The sequence below is a fragment of the Euwallacea fornicatus genome, chromosome 11 (genome assembly GCF_040115645.1).
Source record: "Euwallacea fornicatus isolate EFF26 chromosome 11, ASM4011564v1, whole genome shotgun sequence".
Taxonomy (NCBI): domain Eukaryota; kingdom Metazoa; phylum Arthropoda; class Insecta; order Coleoptera; family Curculionidae; genus Euwallacea; species Euwallacea fornicatus.
Window position 1 is genome coordinate 4168136 of NC_089551.1, and position 24401 is coordinate 4192536.

At 33.4% G+C, this 24401-nt stretch overlaps 1 protein-coding gene across 3 annotated transcripts in view; it reads right to left on the reverse strand.

Annotated features, from left to right (window-relative positions):
- The window catches only part of LOC136342272 (solute carrier family 7 member 14), a 45188-nt gene that overhangs the window by 9771 nt on the left and 11016 nt on the right, over positions 1-24401 (reverse strand). For 2 of the 3 annotated variants that reach the window (XM_066287914.1, XM_066287912.1), the window contains exons 2-3: positions 19178-19325; positions 11469-11622 (exon numbers count right to left, since the gene is read on the reverse strand). In XM_066287914.1, coding sequence (XP_066144011.1) covers positions 11469-11622; positions 19178-19324 — 301 coding nt within the window. In that variant the 5' untranslated portion in view covers position 19325. Of the gene's footprint in view, positions 1-11468; positions 11623-19177; positions 19326-21286; positions 21941-24401 lie in introns of those variants that run through there. The other variant, XM_066287913.1, reaches the window with a different exon arrangement.

Below are 24401 nucleotides of genomic sequence, written 5' to 3' on the forward strand. Positions count from 1 at the left end.
TTGTCTCCTTTTGCCAATGGCGTACACAAGGGTAACGCTGGAAATTTAAGAAAAATCAAACAAGAAAAACGCTTTATTAAAACTACACATAAACAAATGGTAGGAAATTTTGTGGTAGAAAAACATTAAAAAATAAGTTGCACGAAACTTACAATAAATGCTGAAAATGTCCTTCAACTTCAATTCAGGTATTTCATACAAGCATTAGCTCGTTTTAACATCAATTGTCGAACACGTTGAAATTTTCTCAACGTATATTTTATCTGATGACATGTATCCCGTATACGTCGGATTAATTCTTCTTCAGTTTTGGTTGAAGTTCCATAAACGAATTACTTTACATGTCCTCAAAGGAAAAAATCTAACGGATTCAAATCCGACGACCTAGATGGCAATTACTGTTTAATGCGAAAAAATTATAAAAGTTTTTTGAAAATCGGTGGAACAGAAATAACAATAATAACTATAAATAAAACTGCAAAATTTAAATAAAATCGGCCGAAGAATTATTAAGATTTTTAGAAAAAAACAATTTTTTAAGAAAAGTTTGACAATCAGTATCTTGAGAACGATGGATTACCCTACTTACTTTTATCTAAACTTTTCGTCTTTGAATAATCAAAGAATCACCCTTCAAAGTTTGGTCACCTACTTAAATAAGACTTTGCACGTTTATATTTCTTTTTAAGCCTTACTTCCGTGTATTATCTGTCACTGGAAAAATGTAGCAACCATTTTATTATCAAAATTTCATCTTTAATCAATCAAATTTATCTCAAAATGTTTTGATAATATTAATTGAAAAAACATCATCAAGAACTAATCTTCGTCATTTTTCATTAGATTTTTGGATCTAAAATATTTGATTGAATTTATGATTTTATGTTCAGAAACACTATCTACAGCGTGTTCACGTGAAAAGTCCTATCTCTTTCTAACTTTTTAATATATTGAAACAGAAAAAAATATTCTAACGGAAAGTACTTGAAAGTTCATGTAGTTTTTCAAAATAGTCAACAGTTTTATACAAGATGTTTAATAAAAGTGTGCCAACCTAATATTGCATTTTTTAAACAATTATGCTTGGTTTTCTTTGACATGTTTTAATTTTGCGTTTTATTGCGAATTCAACGATATACAAGGTGTTCCATTTAAAGCTGTGGTTGAAGATTACTCAAAAATGGTACGTTGTATGAAAACAAGTTTCAAATAAAAGTTATCCCGTAAAGATTCGTGGACATGTCATGAAAATAGTGGCTTAAACAAAATGTCATTTTAAGGGCAATTTTTTTTAAATGGCAACCCCGTATTTTCGTACAGATCCTTATAGATCTTCAAAAAATTAATGTTTTTTATTTGAACATTTTTTTTATATACGTTTTGCTACAGAGTTATATTTGATTTTTGTCCAATTTTTGGGATAGTCGATATTATTGCATTTATTTTTTCTAGAAAAGTTTTTCAATGCCTATTCTGTTTAAAACTCATAACAATTCTTCTATATGTTAAAAAAATATATTTATACGAAAAAAAAATTAATTTGTCAGATTAATTTAAAATCCTGAGTTGAGAAACTTATGGAAGCAAATGTTTAAAAAAATTGTTTACTCTGCACAACATTTTCCCCTCTATCAATTGACATGCATTTTCAATTCCCATTTTCATGTTATCTGCAGTTGTTGGTACTTTTACATAAACCCTATACTTTAAAAAATTCCAGAGAAAGAAATCTGCTGAGGTCGGATCTGGCGATCCAGGAGGTCAGTTCACTGGAACATCCCGTTCAATCCATCGATCTGGTTACATTTCATTCAGAACCTTACAATCCATTCTACAAAAATGGGCTGGACAGTCGTCATGCTGATACCATGTCATCTGTTTAATCGCTAGAGGAACGTTTTCCAACAATTCCGGAATATTATTACGCAAGACATTTTGGCACACTTCTCCATTTAAGTTCGAAATTTTTAATGACACTGTTAAAAGTCGTCCAACAGGGAACTCTCATCCGGAAATCTTTCAACGTAAAGCTCTACTGTCCGAATAACATTTCTTCCAGCTTCTCCATAAATAAAAACCATTTTAAATTTTTTATCCAAAGTGCAACGATCCATTTCAATGACTAAATTTTGAAATGAAGGGAATAATTTTTGAATAATTTCACAAAACACATTTAAATTGATTGTTAAAAAAAGAATATCGATTTCCTGTAGACCTTGTTATAATGTAGACCTTAGCAAGAGGAAATTTAAGACTTTTTTTTTCATAGAAATATATATATTTTTTTTGATTAGATAGAAGGATTGTTATGAGTTTTAAACAGAATAATGCATTGCAAACATTTTCTAGAAAAAAAATACAATAATTTCGACTATTTCCAAAAATTAAACAAAAATTAGGGACAACTCTGCAGCAAAACGTGTAATTAAAAAATTGTTCGAATAAAATATAATCATTTTTTGAAAGTTCACGAAGATCTGTGAAAAATACAGGGTTGCCGTTTGAAAAAAAATTGCCCTTTAAATGACCTTAAAATCACGTGTTGGCTGAAAGTCACTATCTTCATTATATATACTTCTCTTTCCACAACTTTTTTTGAAACCTTTTTTTGACACAACGTAATGTTTTTGAATAATCTTCAAACACAACTTTAATGATACACTCTGTATATCGTTGCATTCGTAATGAAACGCAGGATTTAAATGTGTAAAACAAAGTAATGCTTAATTGTTCGAAACATGCAATATTGGGTTGGCACACATTTATCAAACACTTCGTATAAAACTGTTGACTATTTTGAAAAACTACAAAACTGTCAAGCACTTTTTGTGAAAATGTTTTTTTCTATTTCAGTGTATTGAAAAGTTAAAGGGGGAGGTGGGACTTTTCGCGTGGACATCCTGTACATTATAGAGGAAGAGTGAAAGCGACGGTCCCTAAGGGAGGTTTTGTTCAGGAAGTGTGTCGTCAACTCGTTCTCGTAGTTGTCTGTTTTCCAATGGGACTTTGATGATATCAAGTAAGTTTTTTAGCAATTGTAATTTCTACAATTTCCAAATTAGACCACTGTGCCAAACGGTGTCAAGTGCCTTTTTATTCTCGATTTTGCCGCTTGGATGTGTTTTAGTGCATATCGTTCGTCAAAACAAAGCGTGGGACTTCCCCGCTCGTGTCTCTGGAATTGCGCCGTTTATAATACAATCATTTGGTTTCGGTTTCTAGAGCTAAGCTCTTCAGAGCTTTATTTATTTAATTTTTCATTTTGTCTTTACCCGGTGCAGTGTTTTTGATAAGAGCTAGTGCGTCATCGTGTTCGTCTCGTATCGTGAACTGCTGGAAACAGCGAAAGCAGCAACGTTTATAACTTTAGCGTGCTATCGAATGATAAAAGTGAAGCTAAATAAGCAACGAAACACAATTGACTTTCACGAGTTCTATCGGAGCTGCTCTGATCTGACTAGGCCATAGCGCCGCGCTTGAGTGAACTTTCTATCGTAAATATATGTTCGGTGGTTTATCTTTGTATTACCGTCATGCATCGGTGACACCTAACTTGCCGACTGGGATCAGAAGTGGCTTTTTCTTAAATTGAGGTACGATCGATTTTTAAAATAGGTAGGATTGTCTCACCTCTACTAACTACTTACTAGATGCTCCAACTAAATCCTCTCCCCTCAGACACTTTTATTATTTAAATAATGCTCTGAAAATGTAATTTATTCGCTAAAACCACTCTTTGTCTTAACATAGCGAATTTATAATGGGGTATATCGTTTTATGAGCATAGCGTAAAAAGGAATTATTAAGGGTAATGGGATACAAAGCAATTTACAATCTTTACGGAAAATTTAACTCGAAATTACATTAAAACAGTCCATTTACTCCTCATCAGGTAATATAGTAGAAGTAAATAAAGTCTAAGCTGGGATGATATTTTCCACCTGCCAGGCGAGTTTTGCTAACTTCTTCGAGAATAACTAAGTGCTAAAATTAATTACGACTGCAGAGACAGAATAGACCATCTCGGAGAGTCATAGAAATCCGCCTGACTATACTGGACGTTTCTCAAGTACGGTGCGTAGCTTCAGACCACAATTTCTTAGACTGTTTAAAGAAAACATGTTCTTATAAACGTGTGGCTAGAAGTGTTTTAACTCCGACATACTGGATGTAGAAATTAAAAAATAAACAGGGTGTTTCAGAACTATAGAATCAAACTTCTGGGGATTGCCCAGTGCAGGAATAGAAGACATCTGAGTGTGTCGACCCGTGTTCGCGAACGTTTCCTCAAGGAGGTACGGCTTTATGATCTTTTAAAACAGTTATGTGCAAAAATGTTTTTATCGAGTTTTAGTCAGTTTTAATTTATTTGTAAAAAATAACACTACAGTAATAATTCAAAATGTCGTCCTTGAACTTCGTTGCACCTATTTAAACAGCGTACTTGGTTTTTATGAAATTAGCCAAAAAATTGACAATTATTTTAAACTTTATATGCCGCAGTGATTCGTGCACCAAGGTCTTGCTCTATTTCCATTGGTGTTTCATAAACCAGAGACTCTACATGTCCACACAGAAAGAAATCTGAAGGTATTAGATCGGGCGATCTAGGGGGTCACGGAAATGGATCACTTCTGACGATAAAAAAGTTGTCGGGCTTGAACAGAAAAGTGTGCAGGCATATCATCACGTCACAGTCACATTTGACGTCCAACGTTTAATGGGACGTTTTAAAAAATTCCGGTTTGAAAATGAATAAAATGACTCAATAGAATGAATTTTTGCATATAACTGTTTTAAAGCATCAGAGGTGCTAGCGCTTTAGGGAGACATTGGCAGAGACGGATTCATGCTCAGAATCCCTAGAAGTTTGATCTGATTGTTCTGAAACATCCTGCATATAATTTTTTAAAATAGATTTGAATCGATTAATGCCAGATTCTTAAAATTTTGCAGTTATTGTATGTTGGTAAAGAGCTATATTTTTAGTATAAAGTCAATATTTAACTGCCAGTGACGCAGTTAGGGTGGGTCAGTCGACGTTTTCCTCATAAAATGTATTACGCCAATGCATTTTTTAACATTTTTATTATTTTCGGACGTTCTTAATACTTCGCTTAATATTTTACAACAAAAAAGGCTCTTTGATTTTCTTGCCTAATAATAAACTATTTTGTTTTTAAATGACCGACAACAACACACAACGACTATAGAGATAAGTAGTTTCGACACAAAATTAAAGCATGTCATTTCCCTGAAAAAAAGGTTAATATCAGGCAAAAAAAAATGAAGACAACTTTTTTGTTATAAAATATTAGAACAGTCCAAAAATAATAAAAATGTTCAAAAATGCATTGGCGTAGTACATTTTATGAGAAAAACGCCGACCGACCCACCCTTAACTGCGTCATTAGGAGCAGATAAATATCGACTTTATGCTAAAAATGCAGTACTTTATCAACGAACAATAACAACAAAATTTTAGAAACCTCGCATTGACAGTTCCAAATACAATAATATAATTTTTAAAATTAGTGTCACTCTGTATCTCGGAATCTAAACGTGTTCAGCCACATGTTGATAAGAACTTTTTTTTCATAACATAAGAAATTATGTCCTGAAGAGATAAATTTTACTAAGGAAACATAGTTTATACAGGGTGGTCCAAATTCGAGTCGTATCAATCGGATCTTGGAAACTATAAGAGATGCCAGGTTGCTTAATAGGGGCTAAGTTGCACAGTTTAGTTCCCAAGAAAAGGCCACTTCGAACTGGAGGAAATTCCGAATACTTTTGGAAATACATAGAAAAAACAAAAATTTTGCTATATTATTTTAATTTTTTCCTTGCTTTTTTTGAAGAAATGTATTGCAAAACAAATACCACTTCTTTGTTATCACTTTTTCGGCGCTACAAGATGGCGTTGTGAAATTTCAAATCCGACATTTCGTTTTTGAACCTCCATTACCAATTTCATTTTTTTAAATACGGGCCTGGATTTTTTTGTCTTGTCTTTTATTCCCTTTTGGCTTTTAAAGAGCAATGACGCCTAACAACTACCATAAACAGTAGTATATATGACAAAAATACTCTCTTAAAAACTGCACATTTTTATCATTCTCAGACATACCGTTTTTAGCATAAATTTGTCTTAGTTGCAGTTTCTTCTGCTCGTGTAATAAATGTTTTCAATCAATTTTCATATATGAAATAAATAAGATAAATAATTTTTTATAAAATACAATTGGATAGGACTTATGGCTATTAACAAAAAACTCATATTTGAATAGGCAAGTCGCTATGAATTCAGTTCGTTCTACTTTTTTTAAAATAAATAAACAATTTTTAAACTGTCGTTTTTTAAAATCTATTCAGTAAATTATAGAGTTAATAATAATTGTTACTAAAGTAACATAAAATGTTCTCAACACTTGAAAACCTTGATATGATAATAATTTTTTAGTAGTAATGGAAATGTTCAATTATCTTCTGAGCGCTATTTGCAAGAATCAAAAACTTTAAAAGTGGTATTAAAAATTAATTAAATTACGTGGCTTATTAAATTATTTAAAAAGGAATGATAAAAATTCAGAAGCTCATTTTCGGTAAATAAATGCAAATTAATATGCCAAAGTGTCACAAAAATGTGGTAATAATGAAGTGACATTTATTTTGAAATCTCTTTAAATAAATTCACGAGAAAATAAAAAATCATATGGAAAAATGTCGGTTTTTTCTATGCCTCGCCAGAGGTATTCGGAACCATTCCGAATTCAAAGTGGCATTGTCTTGGAACCTGAATTGCCCAACGATGTCGCAATTTAATCTACCTGGTATCTTTTATAGTTTCGTAGATCCCATTGATACGCTTCGAATTTGGACCACCCTGTACAATGTCGCAAATCAATTACTGACAAAAGAGATCATCTTTGAGTGGCTGTATCTCGGAAATGCCGTGTAATAGCTAAAATTCATAAATTAAGGAGGATTTAAACAACCGTTTCCTCTAGAATCGTTGTCGAAGAATTGCCTTAAATTAATTTTCCTAAAGACGTACGAGGCGAAGAAAGATGCACTGCGGCGATTATTCAGTTTTAGGAAAATATACAGAGAGTAAATAAAAATTGTTAATAAATTCTAACAGTTCATTGTAAAATTAGTAATGTAGAGTGATGCTTAGTAAAACATGCATATTCTACAAGGATAATCCTAGAAATACACGACCTGACATATAGATGGCGATTTTTTTGTTAAAAATTTGCCTCTATTACATAAACATAACTTTAAATAACTCATGTCTAAAATTTGAACGTGCTATGTTGATTTGCTTTTGTTTTTAAGACGACAACGCTCCTGTCAAAACTTTCGTCCTCACGATGGCCAAAATCAATCAACTTGGTTTCCAATTTTACCTTCGTCCACCCTACTCGCCAGATTTAACCCCCTCAGATTATTTTCTATTTCCAAACTTGCTGGGTGGAAAGAAACTTGCAAAAAATGAAGAGACGGAGTCCGAGGTTAATGCCTATGTTGGAACATTTGAAGCTTCTTACTATAAACAGTGTGTCTATAGAACATCTCTGGGAAAAGTATGTCAATCTTAAAGGAGACTATGTTGAAAAATAACGAGATATTTTGCAATTTTCTTTTTGTTTAAGGATTATATCGTCTACTTTTGGGACTATCCTCGTATGTTGTACGAGGATGGCAAAAAAATTGCTGAGAAACTGCTTAATTTCGTCTTAATTATGGTGTCACTACGGGTGCATTAATTTCAGTACTCATTATATTTCATAGCAACTATAATGAACTTTTGCAATAATGTAAGTGCATGCGTCCTGAAAATCATTAACTGCTGGGAAACTTGGGGAGGCTGTTTTCTCAACTTCCGTTGTAAACGTTATTAAATCGTCTGGACTGGAACAGTGAATTTGGGGTATCGAAGTACCAGAAAATTTAATTATTTTTCAAAAGTGGAAGAAGGGCCACTTCCACCAAGCCGCAAATCGTCTTACTAATTAATTGCTTTTATCCGCAAGTCGAAAATACTCGAGAAACGAGGGACTTTTAAATCTTTTTTTGGACATTTCTTACCTTCATATTTTGCCAAGTGAAAATCGCTTCGTTACAAAAAAAAGACAATAAATCTTATGGCTGTCAAAGAACATTATTGCCGTTTTACATGAGATGGTTCTTGAAAAATGGGCCTATAATGAATACAAAAAGCACTAAAACGATTATGGTATGTTTTAGTGGTGCCCTAATTTTATCCAGGAATTTTGTGTACAGAATAGTCCCTAAATTCTGATACTTAAAAAACTGACTCTCTGGATTGTTCCAGGAGAAAAATGTTATATAACCGCAAGTTCTGAAATGAGTGGTTTGCGAGATACAGAGCCTTAAATATTAAGAAAAAGTAAAAAAAAATGTCTTCGTATTTTCAAAATAGTGCAAGATATTTTATTCAATCTCGATATATCTACACAGTAGTCCAAACAGTACATTTCCCTTCTATATAAAAAAAAATGTTATAACCATAAACGTTCGTACGCGTTACTATGTCGATCCTCATAGGGGAAAGGGCGGGTACGCCATTGGTAGTTTTCAAGTTCGAAACATTATAACAGTTGTTAAAAATAGCCATCATGTGTCATAATACATGCATCCATTTTTTTCTCATGAACTTTCGAATTCCCTCAAAAATTTCAGGTGTATGGAGAATTACCTTGTACGACTCCACTATACGACTTATCAACGAAACGACTTATTGTATTAAAAAAAAACAAGAGACATTTTTAATGTATTTTGAATTGGTTATTTAAAAAAAAAGTATATAATTTGGAAAATACCAGAGGTGTACTCCCCTTCCCCTATAAGAATTAATATGGAAACCCCTACGCAAGTCTATGGTTATAGCATTTCAATTGATTTCAATAAAATATCTTGCGCCATTTTAAAAATTCCTAGAAAAATGTTTTATTTTTCTCAATATTTGACACCCTGTATCTCGGAAAGGAATTATTTTAGAACTTACACTTATATAGGGTGTTCCTTAATTGAGGATAAAAAATGAAATCGGTGAATCATGAGCTCATTTTACATTAAAAGTATGTCCTAAATTGCTTCCATTTTTATTTATAGGATGTTGAAGTTTCATTTATTTTTTCGATCTTCGTTAATTTCTCTATTATTTGTGCAAGCTTTTTCTTTTTAGATTAGAGTTTTATACGAATGGCGGTTGGGATGGATTTTAATTAAGGGATGATTGGAGTTTTTCTTTCTCAATCTGTGGAAATAACACCTGCCTTATTATTTTACCAATTTTACCAAAACAGGACTAGATTGGTTCACGAGTGTGGACACGCGGTGGACGAGGCTTCGATGTCCGCTTCTGAGTCGCCGGAGGCCAAGAGGGAAGAGAAAGATTAGAAGTTCCGAGATATTTTAAATATTAAACTTAGAGGTAACAAAACAGTGTCATACTCTGGCTAGAGAGCCATCAACGGCGTGCTAAACTTCTCTCTGCATTAAAGCGTTACAAATCACACTTTGTCGGAACCGTTGGGGAAGGTGATTAAGACCTTCTTCCTAGTTCCGACAGAGAGAGGATGGGCATTCTATTACACTATACAGCCCTTATTCAGGGATAATGAATGGAAAAACCCGCTAATTGCCGAGAATAGTGCTAACCAGACTGTGATAGACATGGGCGTACCATAAGGGTACATCACCCTCTCGTCAAACACTTAACGAACAACACTAACCTTATCTCTATATGCAGTTTTGCGATTTCAATATCGCGACTTGATTTGCATAGAAAGTGGGGACGTTTTTTCCGACTTCTCCCCGTAATCAGCAATAATGGTGAATTTAAGAATAATGTTTGCAGGCTATATACGGAGTGGTTAAAGAGATTTGACTAACGGACTCCACATTTGTAAAAATGATTAACTCAAAATTGGTAGTAGCAATCATTTTAGCATTACGAACAAACTGAACTAACAAATTATTTAAAATACTCTACAGTGCGTTATTTTTTTCCTGATCCCTCTCAATATTTTACATCAGAATCTTTTTTTGTCACATTTTCAGATTTTATTCATTAACTTATTTTAATTCCTCATGTCTTTTATTAAATGTTCTACCTCTTCAGTGTTTTTTTATCAGGCACAACAATTTACGAGATATTTCTAAAATATCCAATCAAGTTCGCCCTGATTGATCTAGGATGTGATAAAACTGCGAGGTAGTGAATTGATGAAAAATTGTAAATGTTTGTCAAATCGTCAGAAATATATTCGGAATTTTTGATACAGTCCGGCATTCCATGAGAAAAAGAGTAGATTCTTATACTTTGGCAGGAGGACATTTTCAGCAATTACTTTGATAATGATTCAAATCAATAGTTTTAATTTTTGCAAATATGTCTTAAACAATTGTTCCCAATGAAAAACTGAAGATGCAAAAAAGTTAATAACAAACATAAAGGTTTAAATGAAGTTAATGAAGAAAATCTAAAAATGCCATAAAAAAAGTTCTGAAGTCAAATATCGAGAGCGATCGCGAAACAAGTTACGCCCTGTAGATTATTTTAAATAATTGTTAGTTTAGTTTGTTTGTAATGCTAAAATTTTTGTCACTACCAATTTTGAATTAATTATCTTTACACATAACAGAGGAATAATGAAAATCTTAAAAAATGGAACTCCAACATCCTGTGAATCAAAATGGAAGCAATTTAGGACATGCCTTTATATAAATATTTTATCTTAAAATTAGCTCATGATTCACCTATTTCATTTTTTATCATCCAGCCAGAAACATAATACATGAATAACATTTTTTTCGTCTTGATAGGATAGGATAGGAACTTTGAATATTATCACGAGTTTTTTTTTTCATATATGATAAGGGGTACATATAGTACCATTCGTTTCTTACTTAACTCCATAATATATATCACCCTAAACATTGCCAAAAGCGCAGAAAACCACCCTCATAAGGAAAGCTAAACCGTGAAGATAAGAAAATTCACGACCGGCAGTAAAAAATGCCGGCATTTTTCTAGGATAAAAGGAGTGCCCTTATGGTCTACATTATTCTACTGTGGTTACACAATTTTGTGGCCCAGTTCAGACGGGTGATGTTCAAAACCAATTACTCTGCATCTACAGCCTCCAGCTAAATCCTCGCCATACACATACGGAAACGGTGTTTGTAAAGAAAACAAGGAGGAACAGTGGGAAGGTTTTCGCTCGGTAATTGTACCATTCAATATGTTTTCCACCCATTTTACTGGGAAGATTTAATGTATTTCCAATGAGAAAAGCAGCTTCGAGCTTCCGAGCAAACATTTGCTTGTTCGGTTTACTAAAGCTCCGGCAAAATGGCTAAAGAAATATTGTCCTAACGGCTCGACACCCACTTGGCAGCCCGCAAATTTATTATAAAAATCGAAGGCGACCTACCTGAGAATATGCTAGCTACTGCGGCTATAACGAAGCTGATTACTACGCCTGGCCCAGCTACGTTTTTCGCTACCATGCCCGCAACTAAATACATCCCAGTACCTACGCAGCTTCCCACTCCTAGCGATGTTAAATCTAGCGTTGTCAAACATTTCTGAAAAATACATTAGAGAATTATCAAGAGAGTAAAACATGTTTTAAACTGAACAAATTGCCCCGATTTTGGGATTTCACTTTAAATGAGCCTTCGAATTCAAATAAACTCCAAGACGTGTTCGAATCTTGCTTGAAGTAGGGATCGTAAGGGATAAACGGACGCAAAAGCGGCGGAATTATTGCCCGATTTTCAAGGCGAACACTGAATTTGAAAGGTTAAGGTCTAGGATGAGAAGGCTCGTCCATGCAGGAAAAAAGGTATGTCACTGTAATGGAGTTTCCATAATGGACGACTTGAAACGTTGCCGACATGCAGGCTGTCCCGTGTAAGAATGCACTTTATGGGGATCTCGTAAACAGTAAGAGATAGGGAGGCGGTGAAATATCTAGAAAAGTTGTGCAAAATAATGTTTTTAAATTCCGAATGGGTCGTTGGACATTATCATTGCCACTTTTCTGACCAATAAGATGGTGTTTTTGAATTTTCGATCCGACGTTTCGTTTCTTCGAGACCATCATCAATTTTCTTATTTTAAATTGTCAACAAATGTTATTTTGGCTTAGTACATTCTACTTGTCTCTCCGAATCCCACGATACAACACACTTATCGTCTATTAAGTATTTTAGTACAAAAAATCTCATTCTCCGTTGTACAACTTAACACAACTTTCATTCGACCCCGTGAGTGGCTTTGAAAATTACTTGTGGAGATCTGCCACTTAATAAACACACAAACGAAAATCGTTTGAAAATGTTTTTTATGCTCAAATATTCCACCATCGTTCTCCAAACATAAATAACACCGGTTAACAATTTCTTTCGTAACACCGTTTAAGACCTCTGGAATTATTTTCCTCATCGCAAGTCGAACTGCAATCTCCAGTTCATCATTTTGAACAATGATACAAAATATTTCGGTTTTAAGGAATCCCCTGAGGAAAAAGTCCATTGGTGTAATATCGGGAGATCGCGGCGGTCAGTTGATGGGACCCTTATTAAAATTGAACAATTTTTCGACTTTTTGGACAAAACGATTTAATAAATCGTGGTTGTGATATATATATCGTTGAATTCAGAAAACAAGCACAATTTACCGAGCGCAAAATAAAGTTTCTCGGTCATTTAAAAACTTGATGATGGTTTCGATGAAAGGAAACGTGGGATCTAAAATCTGAAAATACCATCTTGTAGAGGAGCAAAACTGGCAGTGACAATGCCAAAACTCATTTTAACATATCTTCGCGATAAATCCGTTTTTCTAAAATAACTTCGGATCCATTCGGAACTTTTCAAATTCGAAAAAATGCTTTTCCCGAACGCAGAGAGGCGCAGCTTTTCTTCAATTTAACCACCTCCCCCTCTCTTGTGGATTACGAGATCCCTGTAGAGTGCATTCTTATACCAGGACAGCGTATATACCGCAGTTTGCGCCATTTTCAGCATCTGGTATGCGATAAAATAAAATGCGGGCGCGCTCGCGTGTAAATTGGCCATTCCCATCAGGTAATGTTCCTTTTTTATTATTTTAGTTTATTTCCGCTATTCATCTTGTGCGAAAGGAACTTCCGGTCGTGGAACCAATTTTACACCTCTAATGAAATACCCATTGTTCATCAGTTTATCGACAAGCAATTAGTTTTCACATTCTGCACATCTACATCTGTATTCCAAATGCATCGCAGACTCTTCTGTAATTATTTACCCTCAAAGAGTATTCGCCAAAGGGAAAATAGCTGTTCTTGACACGTCAACATAACATTCTGAAACCGCCCTATTCAGTAAGCGTGAATGAGTTCTTTGCGAATTAAACGTGTCCGATTAAACCCTTTGTTTAGGGCTTCTCTCGCAAATTCAGGTAGAAAAGCACTTCATAAAATCAGCTTATTTCTTCTACGGTATTCGCGTTCCTACATTTAATCCTGTTTGCCTCAGAGGAGTAAACTTTCTCGTTAATTTGCCATACAATTTTTTTTTATAAATACATATAACTTCATGTTGTGGTATTGTTACGACTGGCAGGCACAGAAAGGACAGCGGTAAAAGAAGGGATTTATCGTGATTGCACGACGAATGATTTATTGCCCCCTTCTATGCATGTCCAACATTATGGCATATTTGCGTATGTTAATTTTGTCTGTTTGTAAGAAAATTGTGGAATCTTCTTCTCATAGAATCTTTGGCTGTATTGTTAAGACCCGTTAAGATTAAGGCTAAGGCTAGCACGGCTCTAAGAACGCAGCTATTGTAATTAGCAATATTAAGGTAGTTAGTAGCGAAATAGGGATTCTAATTAATGGACTATTAACTAACGAATAACAGCTTTGCTTATTTGTCTAGTCAATAAATGGTCTTTACGTTAAAAGCAACTATGCTGGGATCATTAGAGCCCCAATATCACAACGACGTTCAGTTAAGATTCTATAGAATCTTGACATATGGCGAATACGTTATTTATGTCTAATATAATATCTTAAATATACAGGGTGTCCACTTAAAAGCCTCTGAGGCTGCTATAAGTTTATTTGTGATTTTACAGAAAAATCAGCTGTGAAGATGTACATATATGAGACTAGTGATGGTGAATTTTCAAATTAGTAACAAACCTACAGGGAGTCGTAAAAAAGCGAAGCATTATAAAGTGTAATTTATTTAAATGCAACTACCTAATTTTCTTTTCATTTTTTTGAAATCGTGGCAAGGCATACTAAACACTCAGGCACTCAGTCATGAATGCAGTTTTCTGTGAAATAATTAATAATTCCATTAACAGTCAATATAAATATGGCATTATTCTATTTAAAATGAAGAAAATAGATTTTTTTTGGTTTTACGTCATAAAAAGCGCACCATCTTGATTGTGAAAATGGGGAGAATTGAAGTTGAAAACGTGAAAATTTAAGTTATTATTGCGAACACCCTCTATGTATTTTTGGTTATATGAGTATTTGTGCCTCCTAAACGTATCCTACATGAGAATCTGTCCTAAAATCATCAAATCCTGACTTGAACTAACTGCGATATGAATTTTTTTTATGAGGCGTTACAAATGTCTAAAGTTTCTTTTAGACCGTCATAACTTTGACTCATTGCATGCAGGGTGAAAAAATAATAGGAAGTAACACAGGTTTATGCGAGAATTTCATCACGTAAAAAAAAATCAGGTGGTCCCATTTAAAAAAATTACACTTTCTGCACTACGCTTTTTTTGGGGCACTCTGTAGAGTTGTCGTTAATTTTAAAATTCACCTTCATTAGCTTCAGACAGTGCCTTCATTTCAAAAGGAGCCACCTTAAATAATTCTTAATTGTGAAAATTTACGGTTTTGATAGAGAACCTGTCAATTTAAATATCACGGGGGACAATTAAATCAAAATTTTAAATAGCTTTATGCAAATCCGTTCGCTTCCAGTCACTCCATCATAAGAATTTTAAATGGCACTACCTGTCAGGTGATATTAAAGAGCATTAAATTAATTATTCAGAGATATGGAAAGAACTAAAATCGAACGATTCGTTTTCGAGGTAAATAATAAACAAAGTATTAATTTTTTAATAATTTTTTTTTATAATTCGTTTTTATTTATTACTTCTGAAATCATAAGTTTTCTATCAAATCTTTACATGTTACATCAATAAATTAAGTTTTCAAAATGACCACCATTATTTTGCAAACAATAGAAAAAAGGCGACGTTCAAATTCATCCCTCACTTTTGTCAAAGTTTCTGCATTAACGCGCCTACATTCATAAGATCTTTAAGGTCCTGAACATCTTCCGGTTGAGTTTTATAAACTATCATTTTAAGATCATCCCAGAGAATAAAGTCCAAAGAGGTCAAGTCGGGGGACCTTGCCGGCCACTCAATTGCACCCCTTCTCCCAATCGATTTTCCTGGATATCGCTGATCTAACCATTGTCTCACTAGTAAAGCGTTGTAAAGGTGCACCACCCTGTTGGAATTGTAAATGTTCTTCATTTAGACGATTTCTGGCTTGATCTAATTGAGGTTCCAACGATGCAACAACAAATGGGCCTATTACATTTTTTAAATAATATTAATACAAGTTTCTCGATAAATTTTATTTTAGAAAAATTGATTTTCTCACTTCATTTCAAAAAATGCCTGGCCAAAAATTGAGTTTTTATGGTTATTGGATGTGCCTTTTTCTAAACACGCGTTGATTTTCACTATCCCAATATTGGCAATTGGGTTTATTAAGAAAATCATTCAGGAAAGATGTAAATTCATCACTGAGACAAATGTTGAAGATAAATCTTTAATTTTCGTGTCTTTTGTACAATTTGTTCGCAGAATTGCATTCTTCTGTCGTAGTTATCTTCTTTGAGTTCTTGTAAAACTTGGATTTTATAAGGAAAAAGGTACATATATTTTTTCAAACCTTTTGCACTGATCCAGTCGAAGTAGTGGTCAATTGAGATACTTTTGCAATAGATAAGTTCGGATCGGCAGCAAAATGGCTAAGAATTTAAATTTGGGAATTTTCTTTTAAAATTCTTGGCTTTGAAGTCTTTTTGTTCCGCATTGAGCCTGTTTTTTGAAATTTGTGAACAAGTTCTGAGATGTATTTGTGTTTAATGTTTTTCCCTAAAAGTGATTCATTGAAAACTCTTGCAGTTCCGCGAGCGCAACGACTTTCAGCTCCGTAAATAAATATTATTTCAATCCTTTTTCCAACATGTAGACCATTTTTGTGCACTAATCACAGACTTTAGTACTGTTGATGTTCACTGATTAAACGACAGTGCAATGCGTATGAACCTGCCTCGGTATCTAGCTTATTATCTACATCGACAACGACTCGTTCGATTTTAGTCCTTTTGATTTCTGGATATACAATTTCATGCCCTTTAATAGGAGGTAGCACATTTAAAATTCTTGTGATGGGGTAGCTGGGCGTGAAAGGGTGTAACGTAAAGCTAGTTAAAATGTTAATATAAATGCCCCCCCACGTCTAAATTGGCGTGTTTTTTTTCAAACCCGTACATTTTCGCAATTAATAATTATATAAGGTGGCTCGTTTTGAAATTAAAGCACTGTATACATCTCCATAATTGATTTTTCTATTAAATCACAAATAAGAGCTCTGGGAGATGTTAAACGGACACCCTGCTTAGGGTGACCCAGAATCAATGGGGCAAATAATGTTAGAGGGCAACAAAACAAAGCGAATCATCTAAGCTTGCCTCATAAAAAAGTTGTTTCTTTTCATTATATACAGTATGTAGAGTTTTTTTCGTCACACCCTATAAAATATACTTATACAGGCTCGAAGTTCTTCTTGAAGGAAGAAAGGGGATGTTTAGATACGATAAATGTATTTAAAATATCTGTTTCGAGCCGATAGGTGGCGCCAAAATTACATTCTACTATTATTTGAAGTAATCGATGTGTCAAGCAGGCATCACTAAATTGTATCTGATGACAGTCGACTCGGCAAAGAGGAAGTTTGTGAGGTAGAAAGGGATATGAAGACTTTTCCAAGTCAGAGGTGGTTGCTACTCCATTAATTACAACGCAAGTCAAGAATGTGAATGATGAAGAAGTAGCGTTCATCGTGAAGAATTGTGAAGAATTTTCAAATAGGACCAATATATTCATCTTCGATTCGGGAACAACCATATGGAGAGTGTCATGACAGATGAAATGGAGTTAAAAGGGTAGCTAAGATTGAAGCTGCAAAGAATGGACAACTGCTGACAGCTAAAAAGTACGGATATTTAGTGGACGGATCCCAAGGGAAAGATGCGGAGGGAAAAATAACGCCTCGCACACTAGAAAGGGTTGTTGTTGCAGTGAAATTGCACCGTAACAACAGCTAAATTCTTATTTTAACTGGGAATTGTGTGCAATTCCACTGCAATATCAACAACTCTTACAAGTGTCTGCGATGTTTATTTCAAAATAATATTACTAACGATGAATAATCTGCCTCAGAAATCTACAAGGTGTGTCTAAACAGAGTCCCATAAATTCAACCACGTATTCTAGGCTCCAAAACAAGGCGAAAACTTCATATAAACATATATTGAAAGTTTTTTTTTCAATATACAGGTTGTAGAAGTTTGGTTCCTGAAAATGTTTTTTTTTTTAATTAATTTTTTCGAAATATTTTAAGATAAATTAATGAAATTTTGTTAATAAAGAAATAAACATGTTTTTCCAGCGACGGGTAATACACGGAAGTAGGGCTTAAAAAGATATATAAACTTACTTAAAATAAAGTATAAATATACAGGGTGTAATTCATGTGGCCCACCTTCAAGAAGTCATTTTTTGGGTGATTCTAAGAAAGAAAGTTCATATAAAAATAAGCCCGGTAATGCTTCGTTTTCAAAATACTGGTTATCAAACTTTTCTTAAAAAATCGTTTTTTTTTCTAAAAATCTTAATAATTCTTCGGTGTATTTTATTTAAAATTAGCAGTGTTATCTATAGTTACTATTATTTATGTCCCACCGATTTTTAAAAAACTTTTATAATTTTTTCGCATTAAACAGTCATTACCATCTAGGTCACCGGATATAAATCCGTTATATTTTTTCCTTTGGGGGCATGCAAAGTAATTTGTTTATAGAACTTCGATTAAAACTGAGGAAGAATTAATCCAACGGATACGGGATTCATGTAATCAGATAAAATATACGCCGGGAATAATTCAATGTATTCGGCAAATACTGTTACGACGAGCTAATGCTTGTATGAAATGCTTGAATTGAAGTTGAAGGACATTTTCAGCAAGTATTGTAGGTTTCTTGTTACTTTTTTAAAATGTTTTTTGTTAAAGAAAATTGCGTTCCATGTGTTTAAGGGCAGCTTCAATAAAACGTATTTCTTGTTTGATTTTTAATAAACTTTCGGCGTTTTTCTTCAGGTTTCGTCTCGATTTCGCGAAAACTGCTGGGCATTTCGACGTTCAACAAAAGTACTATTTTTGTGTAAGAACCTTCAATTTTACTATTTTTCCCATCAATCAATTAAAAAAATTAGGTACTTTTTAAGCACTACCTTCTGTATTAGCACACCCCCAAAAAATGTAGCAATTTCTTTAGAGAAACTCAGAAAAGCACAAAAACTACAATAATTTACAAATTGTCATTAATTTATCTAGAAACGTTGCGAAAATAATAATAAAAACCACTCTCAGGAACCAACCTTTCACACCCTGTATGTCAAAAACGAAGCGTCTTTCCATATATGTTTATATGAAGTTTTTATTATACATTCCGATGTAGAATACGTGATTGAATTTGCGGCAGTAGATTCAGAGAGATCTTGTATAGCACATTGATATTCCATGCGTGATACTGACTTAATCACCTCGACATTATTTCATATCAAGTCAATGAGTTAAGCAGCTTGATAATATCAACTCATGCCGAGAGTCCCTAGAAAATTGAGAAATTTAGAGGTTTTTTGGATTTTGGGAAATTCCCCCGACTACCCTGTATGAAGATTGAGGACCAACTTGTGTTGTTTCCGAGATATTTAATAGCGCATCGATCACTAGTGCTAGTAATTTTGTATACTTACCGTGAGTTTGTTTTTTCTGTCGTCCGTTCGTTCTGGTACCGTCTCTTGCAGTCCTTCGACGTTTTTAGTTCGTATCAGTTTGCTAAACAGTACCAGTCCGTCCCTGCGGAATTGTTCCCGATCCTTCGGCAAGAAACTTAATTTCATCCTGTAACAAATTTACACTTTGTGAAATGTAATTTAAAGGGTCGACAGGCAAAAAAATTGTTCCTTTTAATATCGAATATGTTTGACGTCCGCATATTGCGTGGTGTGTGTGTAATACCCGGAACAAAGGCTTATTGCCATTATCCGCTATCCATTTTGATATTATTAGAAAATCGATATAAGATTTAACCGCACGCAAATTACATCAACACTCCCTTTTAATAACAAAACTGAGGCTTGAAGTTCGGTTAAGGCCTTAATGCCATGAAAACAGGAGATACGGGGCTGTTATCACGCATCCAATTTTTATGCCAAATTGCAAAAGTTTCCGCTCCGTGCCATCGACATGTCTCGCCCTCAAAAATCCAGATGCTCCAAGTTGCCTTATTGCCCTTTTTATTCGGATTATACGCGTATAATCGTACTAAAGTTCGGGCTGGATAGGAGGGTTGAAACTGAAACTCGTTAAGGAACAACGTAATGCTTAATTGCCATCTACGGCATTGTCTGAGCATCTATACGGTGCAGCTCTAAATTGTCCCCCCCCCCCTTTCTCCCATCCTTCGTTTTAAACACCTCCTAACTTTTAACAAATTATTATTCACTTAAAATTCAAGAAAAACATTAAATAGGACAAAAAGTACTTCTTTTTGAAATTTATATTTTTTTTTTGGACTGTTGCTTACGTGACCGGTAGCGTAAACTGACGGATTTTTTCAATTGAAACGTGGGTCAAGTGGTATCTCATATTGAAAGCTTTTGAAAACTACATTCAACGATGTATTACGATTCAGAATCTATCGATTAATTTGCGAGAAAAATTGATATAAATTTGATAAAAAAATGCGACACAAACACGGTTAAACACTTCGTAAACAGTAAAAAAACTTCTTTGTTGATAGAAAATTATTTTCAGTTTTGTGCTTATAAAAAATCAATGATTAGAAATAGAATTTTTTTTTTAAATAACCACAGACTGTGAGCAGAAACACGAAAAAAAACAATACTTTATGAACAAACCAGTTTTTTCATTGTTCGTTGACTAATTATGTTGAAATGAGTTTGTATCCCGTTTTTTACAAAATGTACACCTATTTTTCTCATAAACTAATCGATAGATTTTGAATTGCAATACACCATCGAATGTAGATTTGGAAACCCTTTAATTTAAGATGTTACTTAGCTCATCTCGAAATTTAAAAAAATATACCATTTTGCACCACCGACGACCTTAAAAATATTTAAAATAATAAATCAACGGCGAAATATAATGTAAAATATTACAAAGTTCACAAAGAGGATTGGGGAGGGATTTAGAGCCGCACTCCCGTTTTCTATAGTTTGGTTATCAGCGAAAGGAGGATTTTCATGTCGTTTATATATACTTTGCCTGAGTTTTAGGACGTGTTTCAGAAAAATATTTTTAATTATACAGGGTGCTCCCAAAGAGCGTGAAGATATCGAATAATTTTTTTTTATATAACGCTCTATATTTTTTCAAATTTAAATGCTTTCTATGATTTTGTACATATTACTAAAATTTTATTGAAATCGATTGTAAAATATCGGCTCAAAAAATTAAAAACTAAAAAAATTAAATTAGCACCTCTGGCTTGAAGAAGTCATAAAAAACATAAATAATATCTATTTAAAGAAACCATAATAGGTATTTATGGAGCATGGTTTATTAAAATGTAATAGTTTTATTAAAAAAGTTTCGATAATCGACATTGTATAACGTGTCCAAAAATTCATAGTCAAATTTTTGAAACCATAAAAAATTTTATTTTTCTTATTTTAAATTATTTTAAATTCGTTGTAGAATTAAAAAACAAACATTTTACTAATTACATGTCTGTAGCAATTCGGAACATGTCAAAAGCAATTCGCCGAAAACCAAGTAACGACGTTCCAACTTACCACTAAATTGGTCATAATACTCACCCTGAAAGTCTGTCTTACCTTAACTTATGGAAATATTGAGTTCACTGGAAAGTTTGACAAATTACCCCTGCCCACACGAGAAAACACGATTGTGGCTAATAGCATTTCTGAAGATGTTTTTGCCCCTTTATGCTCCTCTCCATTCAAATTAAACTCCCTTCAAGCACGTGTGAGTGCCTCAGGGCCCCCACAAGAAGGTCCCTCACCTGCACGGCCATTCTCTTAAGTACTTTTAATCTGGATTAATAGATGTTGTGTTCAGGAGGTCTGAGTTTCGAAATGTCTTTCTTAAGGTGGATAATTTTTTTCAGTCCCGTAGCACTTTCGGAGCGAAACGTTCATAAATCACTGGAAAATCCCCCGTTGGCTTGATGTGTGGGTGGCTGCGCCATTCGAGTTCCAGATTCTATGAATTTGACCTTTTGCATATTACGTAGACCTTTCTTATAACGACCAACCGGATTTTCCTATTCATAGAAGAATGTTTCGTGCCTGGATTTTATACAGGGCGCCATTTAAGTACGTGGTCAAACTTCAAAGGGTGATTGTGTGCGTGATTCTAAGACGAAGAATTTATACAGGTCTTGTATAAAGTATTGGAACACGATATAAAAAAAAAATGCTTGATCACGTATAAGTTTATTTAAAAAACGGTATTTAATGCATTATTTCTGATTTAAAAAATTTTTACCTCTATCCAGCTACCTTTACAAAGTTTTCATGTTCAAATGGCAATGTGCCCATTGTGGTATATAAAATGAAAGGTAATTCAATAAGAGATACAACGGTGCACTCAAAACTAAAATTGGATCTGTAATTTCTTTAACAAATAAAATTATTTTATACAAAATGGCATAACACACTAATACATCAAACAAAATTGAAATTCCTATAATAAATGTGCAAATTGGGTTCCAGTAAGAATTTTTCAATAACTCAGTCGTTACTCGAACTTTTTTATGCAATTATTCAATGTTGCTTCTGTTTTTAATTATAATTCTGTTTGAATTCTAAGACGTAAATCGTCTAGATTTTGTGGTCTATTTTTGTCAACGGAATCTTTTAAGTGGCCCCACAACAAAATCGAGGGGCGTAAGATCTGGAGAGCGTGGCGGCCATTCTATTGGGTCTCTTCTTCCGATCGATATCCTAGGGAAAATCTTATCAAGATATTCTCTCACAGCCATAGCATAATCCGGTGGTGCACTGTATTGTTAAAACCAAATATTATCGAGTACTTGTTCCTCATCTTGTCCAGGAAAAATTGCGGCGATTTATGGAATTATTTCGTTTTACAATAACTGCGTGTGCTGCATTGTTTAAGTTCCCCTCTATGAAAATAGACTGATGAACCGATTATACTCATCAATACATTGAGTTTTTGTGGATGATATATATGCAAAGTCTGGATCCAATCAGGATTGTCTAGAGATTAATAGCAACAATTATATAGATAAACAGACCCATCGAAGCAAAACTTTGTTTCACCCGAAAATTAAATTCTAGAAAAGAACTTATTGTCCTGAATGCTTTTTTCTTGCATCAATTCACAAAATTCCATCTTGCGATCAAAATTTTCAGGCGTCAATTTTTGGATAAAGGCAATTTTGTATGGATTAAATTTTTGCTGATTTTAAAAGATTGCTTATTGATTTTGCAGATAAATCTATTTCTTCGGCAAGTTTGCTGGTTGACTCTATAGGGTTTTCATCGATAGATAAAAAGAACGTCTAGTGCTTTATCGTTACCAGTTGCTGTTCGAGGTTTTCCACATTTTAGAGCAGTTTTTATACTTTCAGTGTGTTCAATTTTTTTAAATCCAACAAACTACACTTCTCTCAAAAGGTCAGTTTTGATAGTTTTCATTAAATGTGAGATACACCTCTTCATAAGTTCTTTTGCGATCGCCATGCCACAAAAAGATTCAAATTTAACTTCTTTGCTAATCAGATAAACGACTCATTTTTTAATATTTTAATAGGGGTAGATGCCTAAAAAATTAATTGAAATACTAATGAATTCTATGAAAACCAAAATATTTTGTATCTAAAAGTTTCTTTACAATTGAAAACGAGTTCGAACTTTTACGTAGGATTGTAATTTTTTCACTCTGTTTCGAAGTAAAATAAAAATGGATTGTGTACATAGGAAGTACAGATTAGATCTATTAGTCTTTTTAGAATATGGACTTTGTTTTATGTTTTTTTTAAGGAAACTGTAAATCCAATATTGGTATAGGGTGAGTCAACAAAACTACAAAGTAAGTTAGTGAATTCCATTTAAAAATTACTCTAAAACTGAATATGTTATGTGATATGCCTATAAATATATGAATATTTTAAAAATATTTAGAGACCTATAGGGTCGTTCAAAGTAATGTTGCTTTCAAATGTTACATTTTTTAAATGGCACACCCTGCATTAGAGTAGCTTATTGAATTCTAATCGACATTATAAATTTTTTATATATCGTTGAATATGCCCATCTTTTATGGCTTGGGAGATATAGAGATTTTTTTTATTGTCATTTTCAAGCACTTATTTATCGACACATAGCATCTTTAATTTTTATGGGATAGCATTCATATTTGGAATCATGAAAGTAAAACGCTAGGTCAATGTTTTGACAACAAATTATTTGCAATAAAACCCACAGGTTATCTGCTATTTAAGTGTCAACATACAAAATTTTAAATGAAAAATTTCACTTTTCTTAAAGAGATTACTATATTTTTCAAGCTTGCCTAATAGTATTTTGAAAACTCGTCAAATTTTATGAAATATATTCTTTACCCTTTGTTAATAGTTTTCGAAATACTTTAGTTTTATTTAATTCTATAAATTACCAATGGAAACATTAGTATTTTAATCAAGTAGTCATGACACATTATAGGCATTATAGTGTTTTTACTTAAATTTCTTTACAGTTATTATTGAATTATAAATTTATAGTTTTGAGAACTGAGGACAACGGACACAAATATTTTATTTAAAATAATTCTTTTGAGAAAACGTTCAAATAAATGATCACTCTCTCGGATACACATAATTAATCTTTTAATAATATTTTTCCGTACTTGAGACAACATTGCAGCGGTTATTGATCTGCAAATCCCATAGAAATAAGTGTTTGA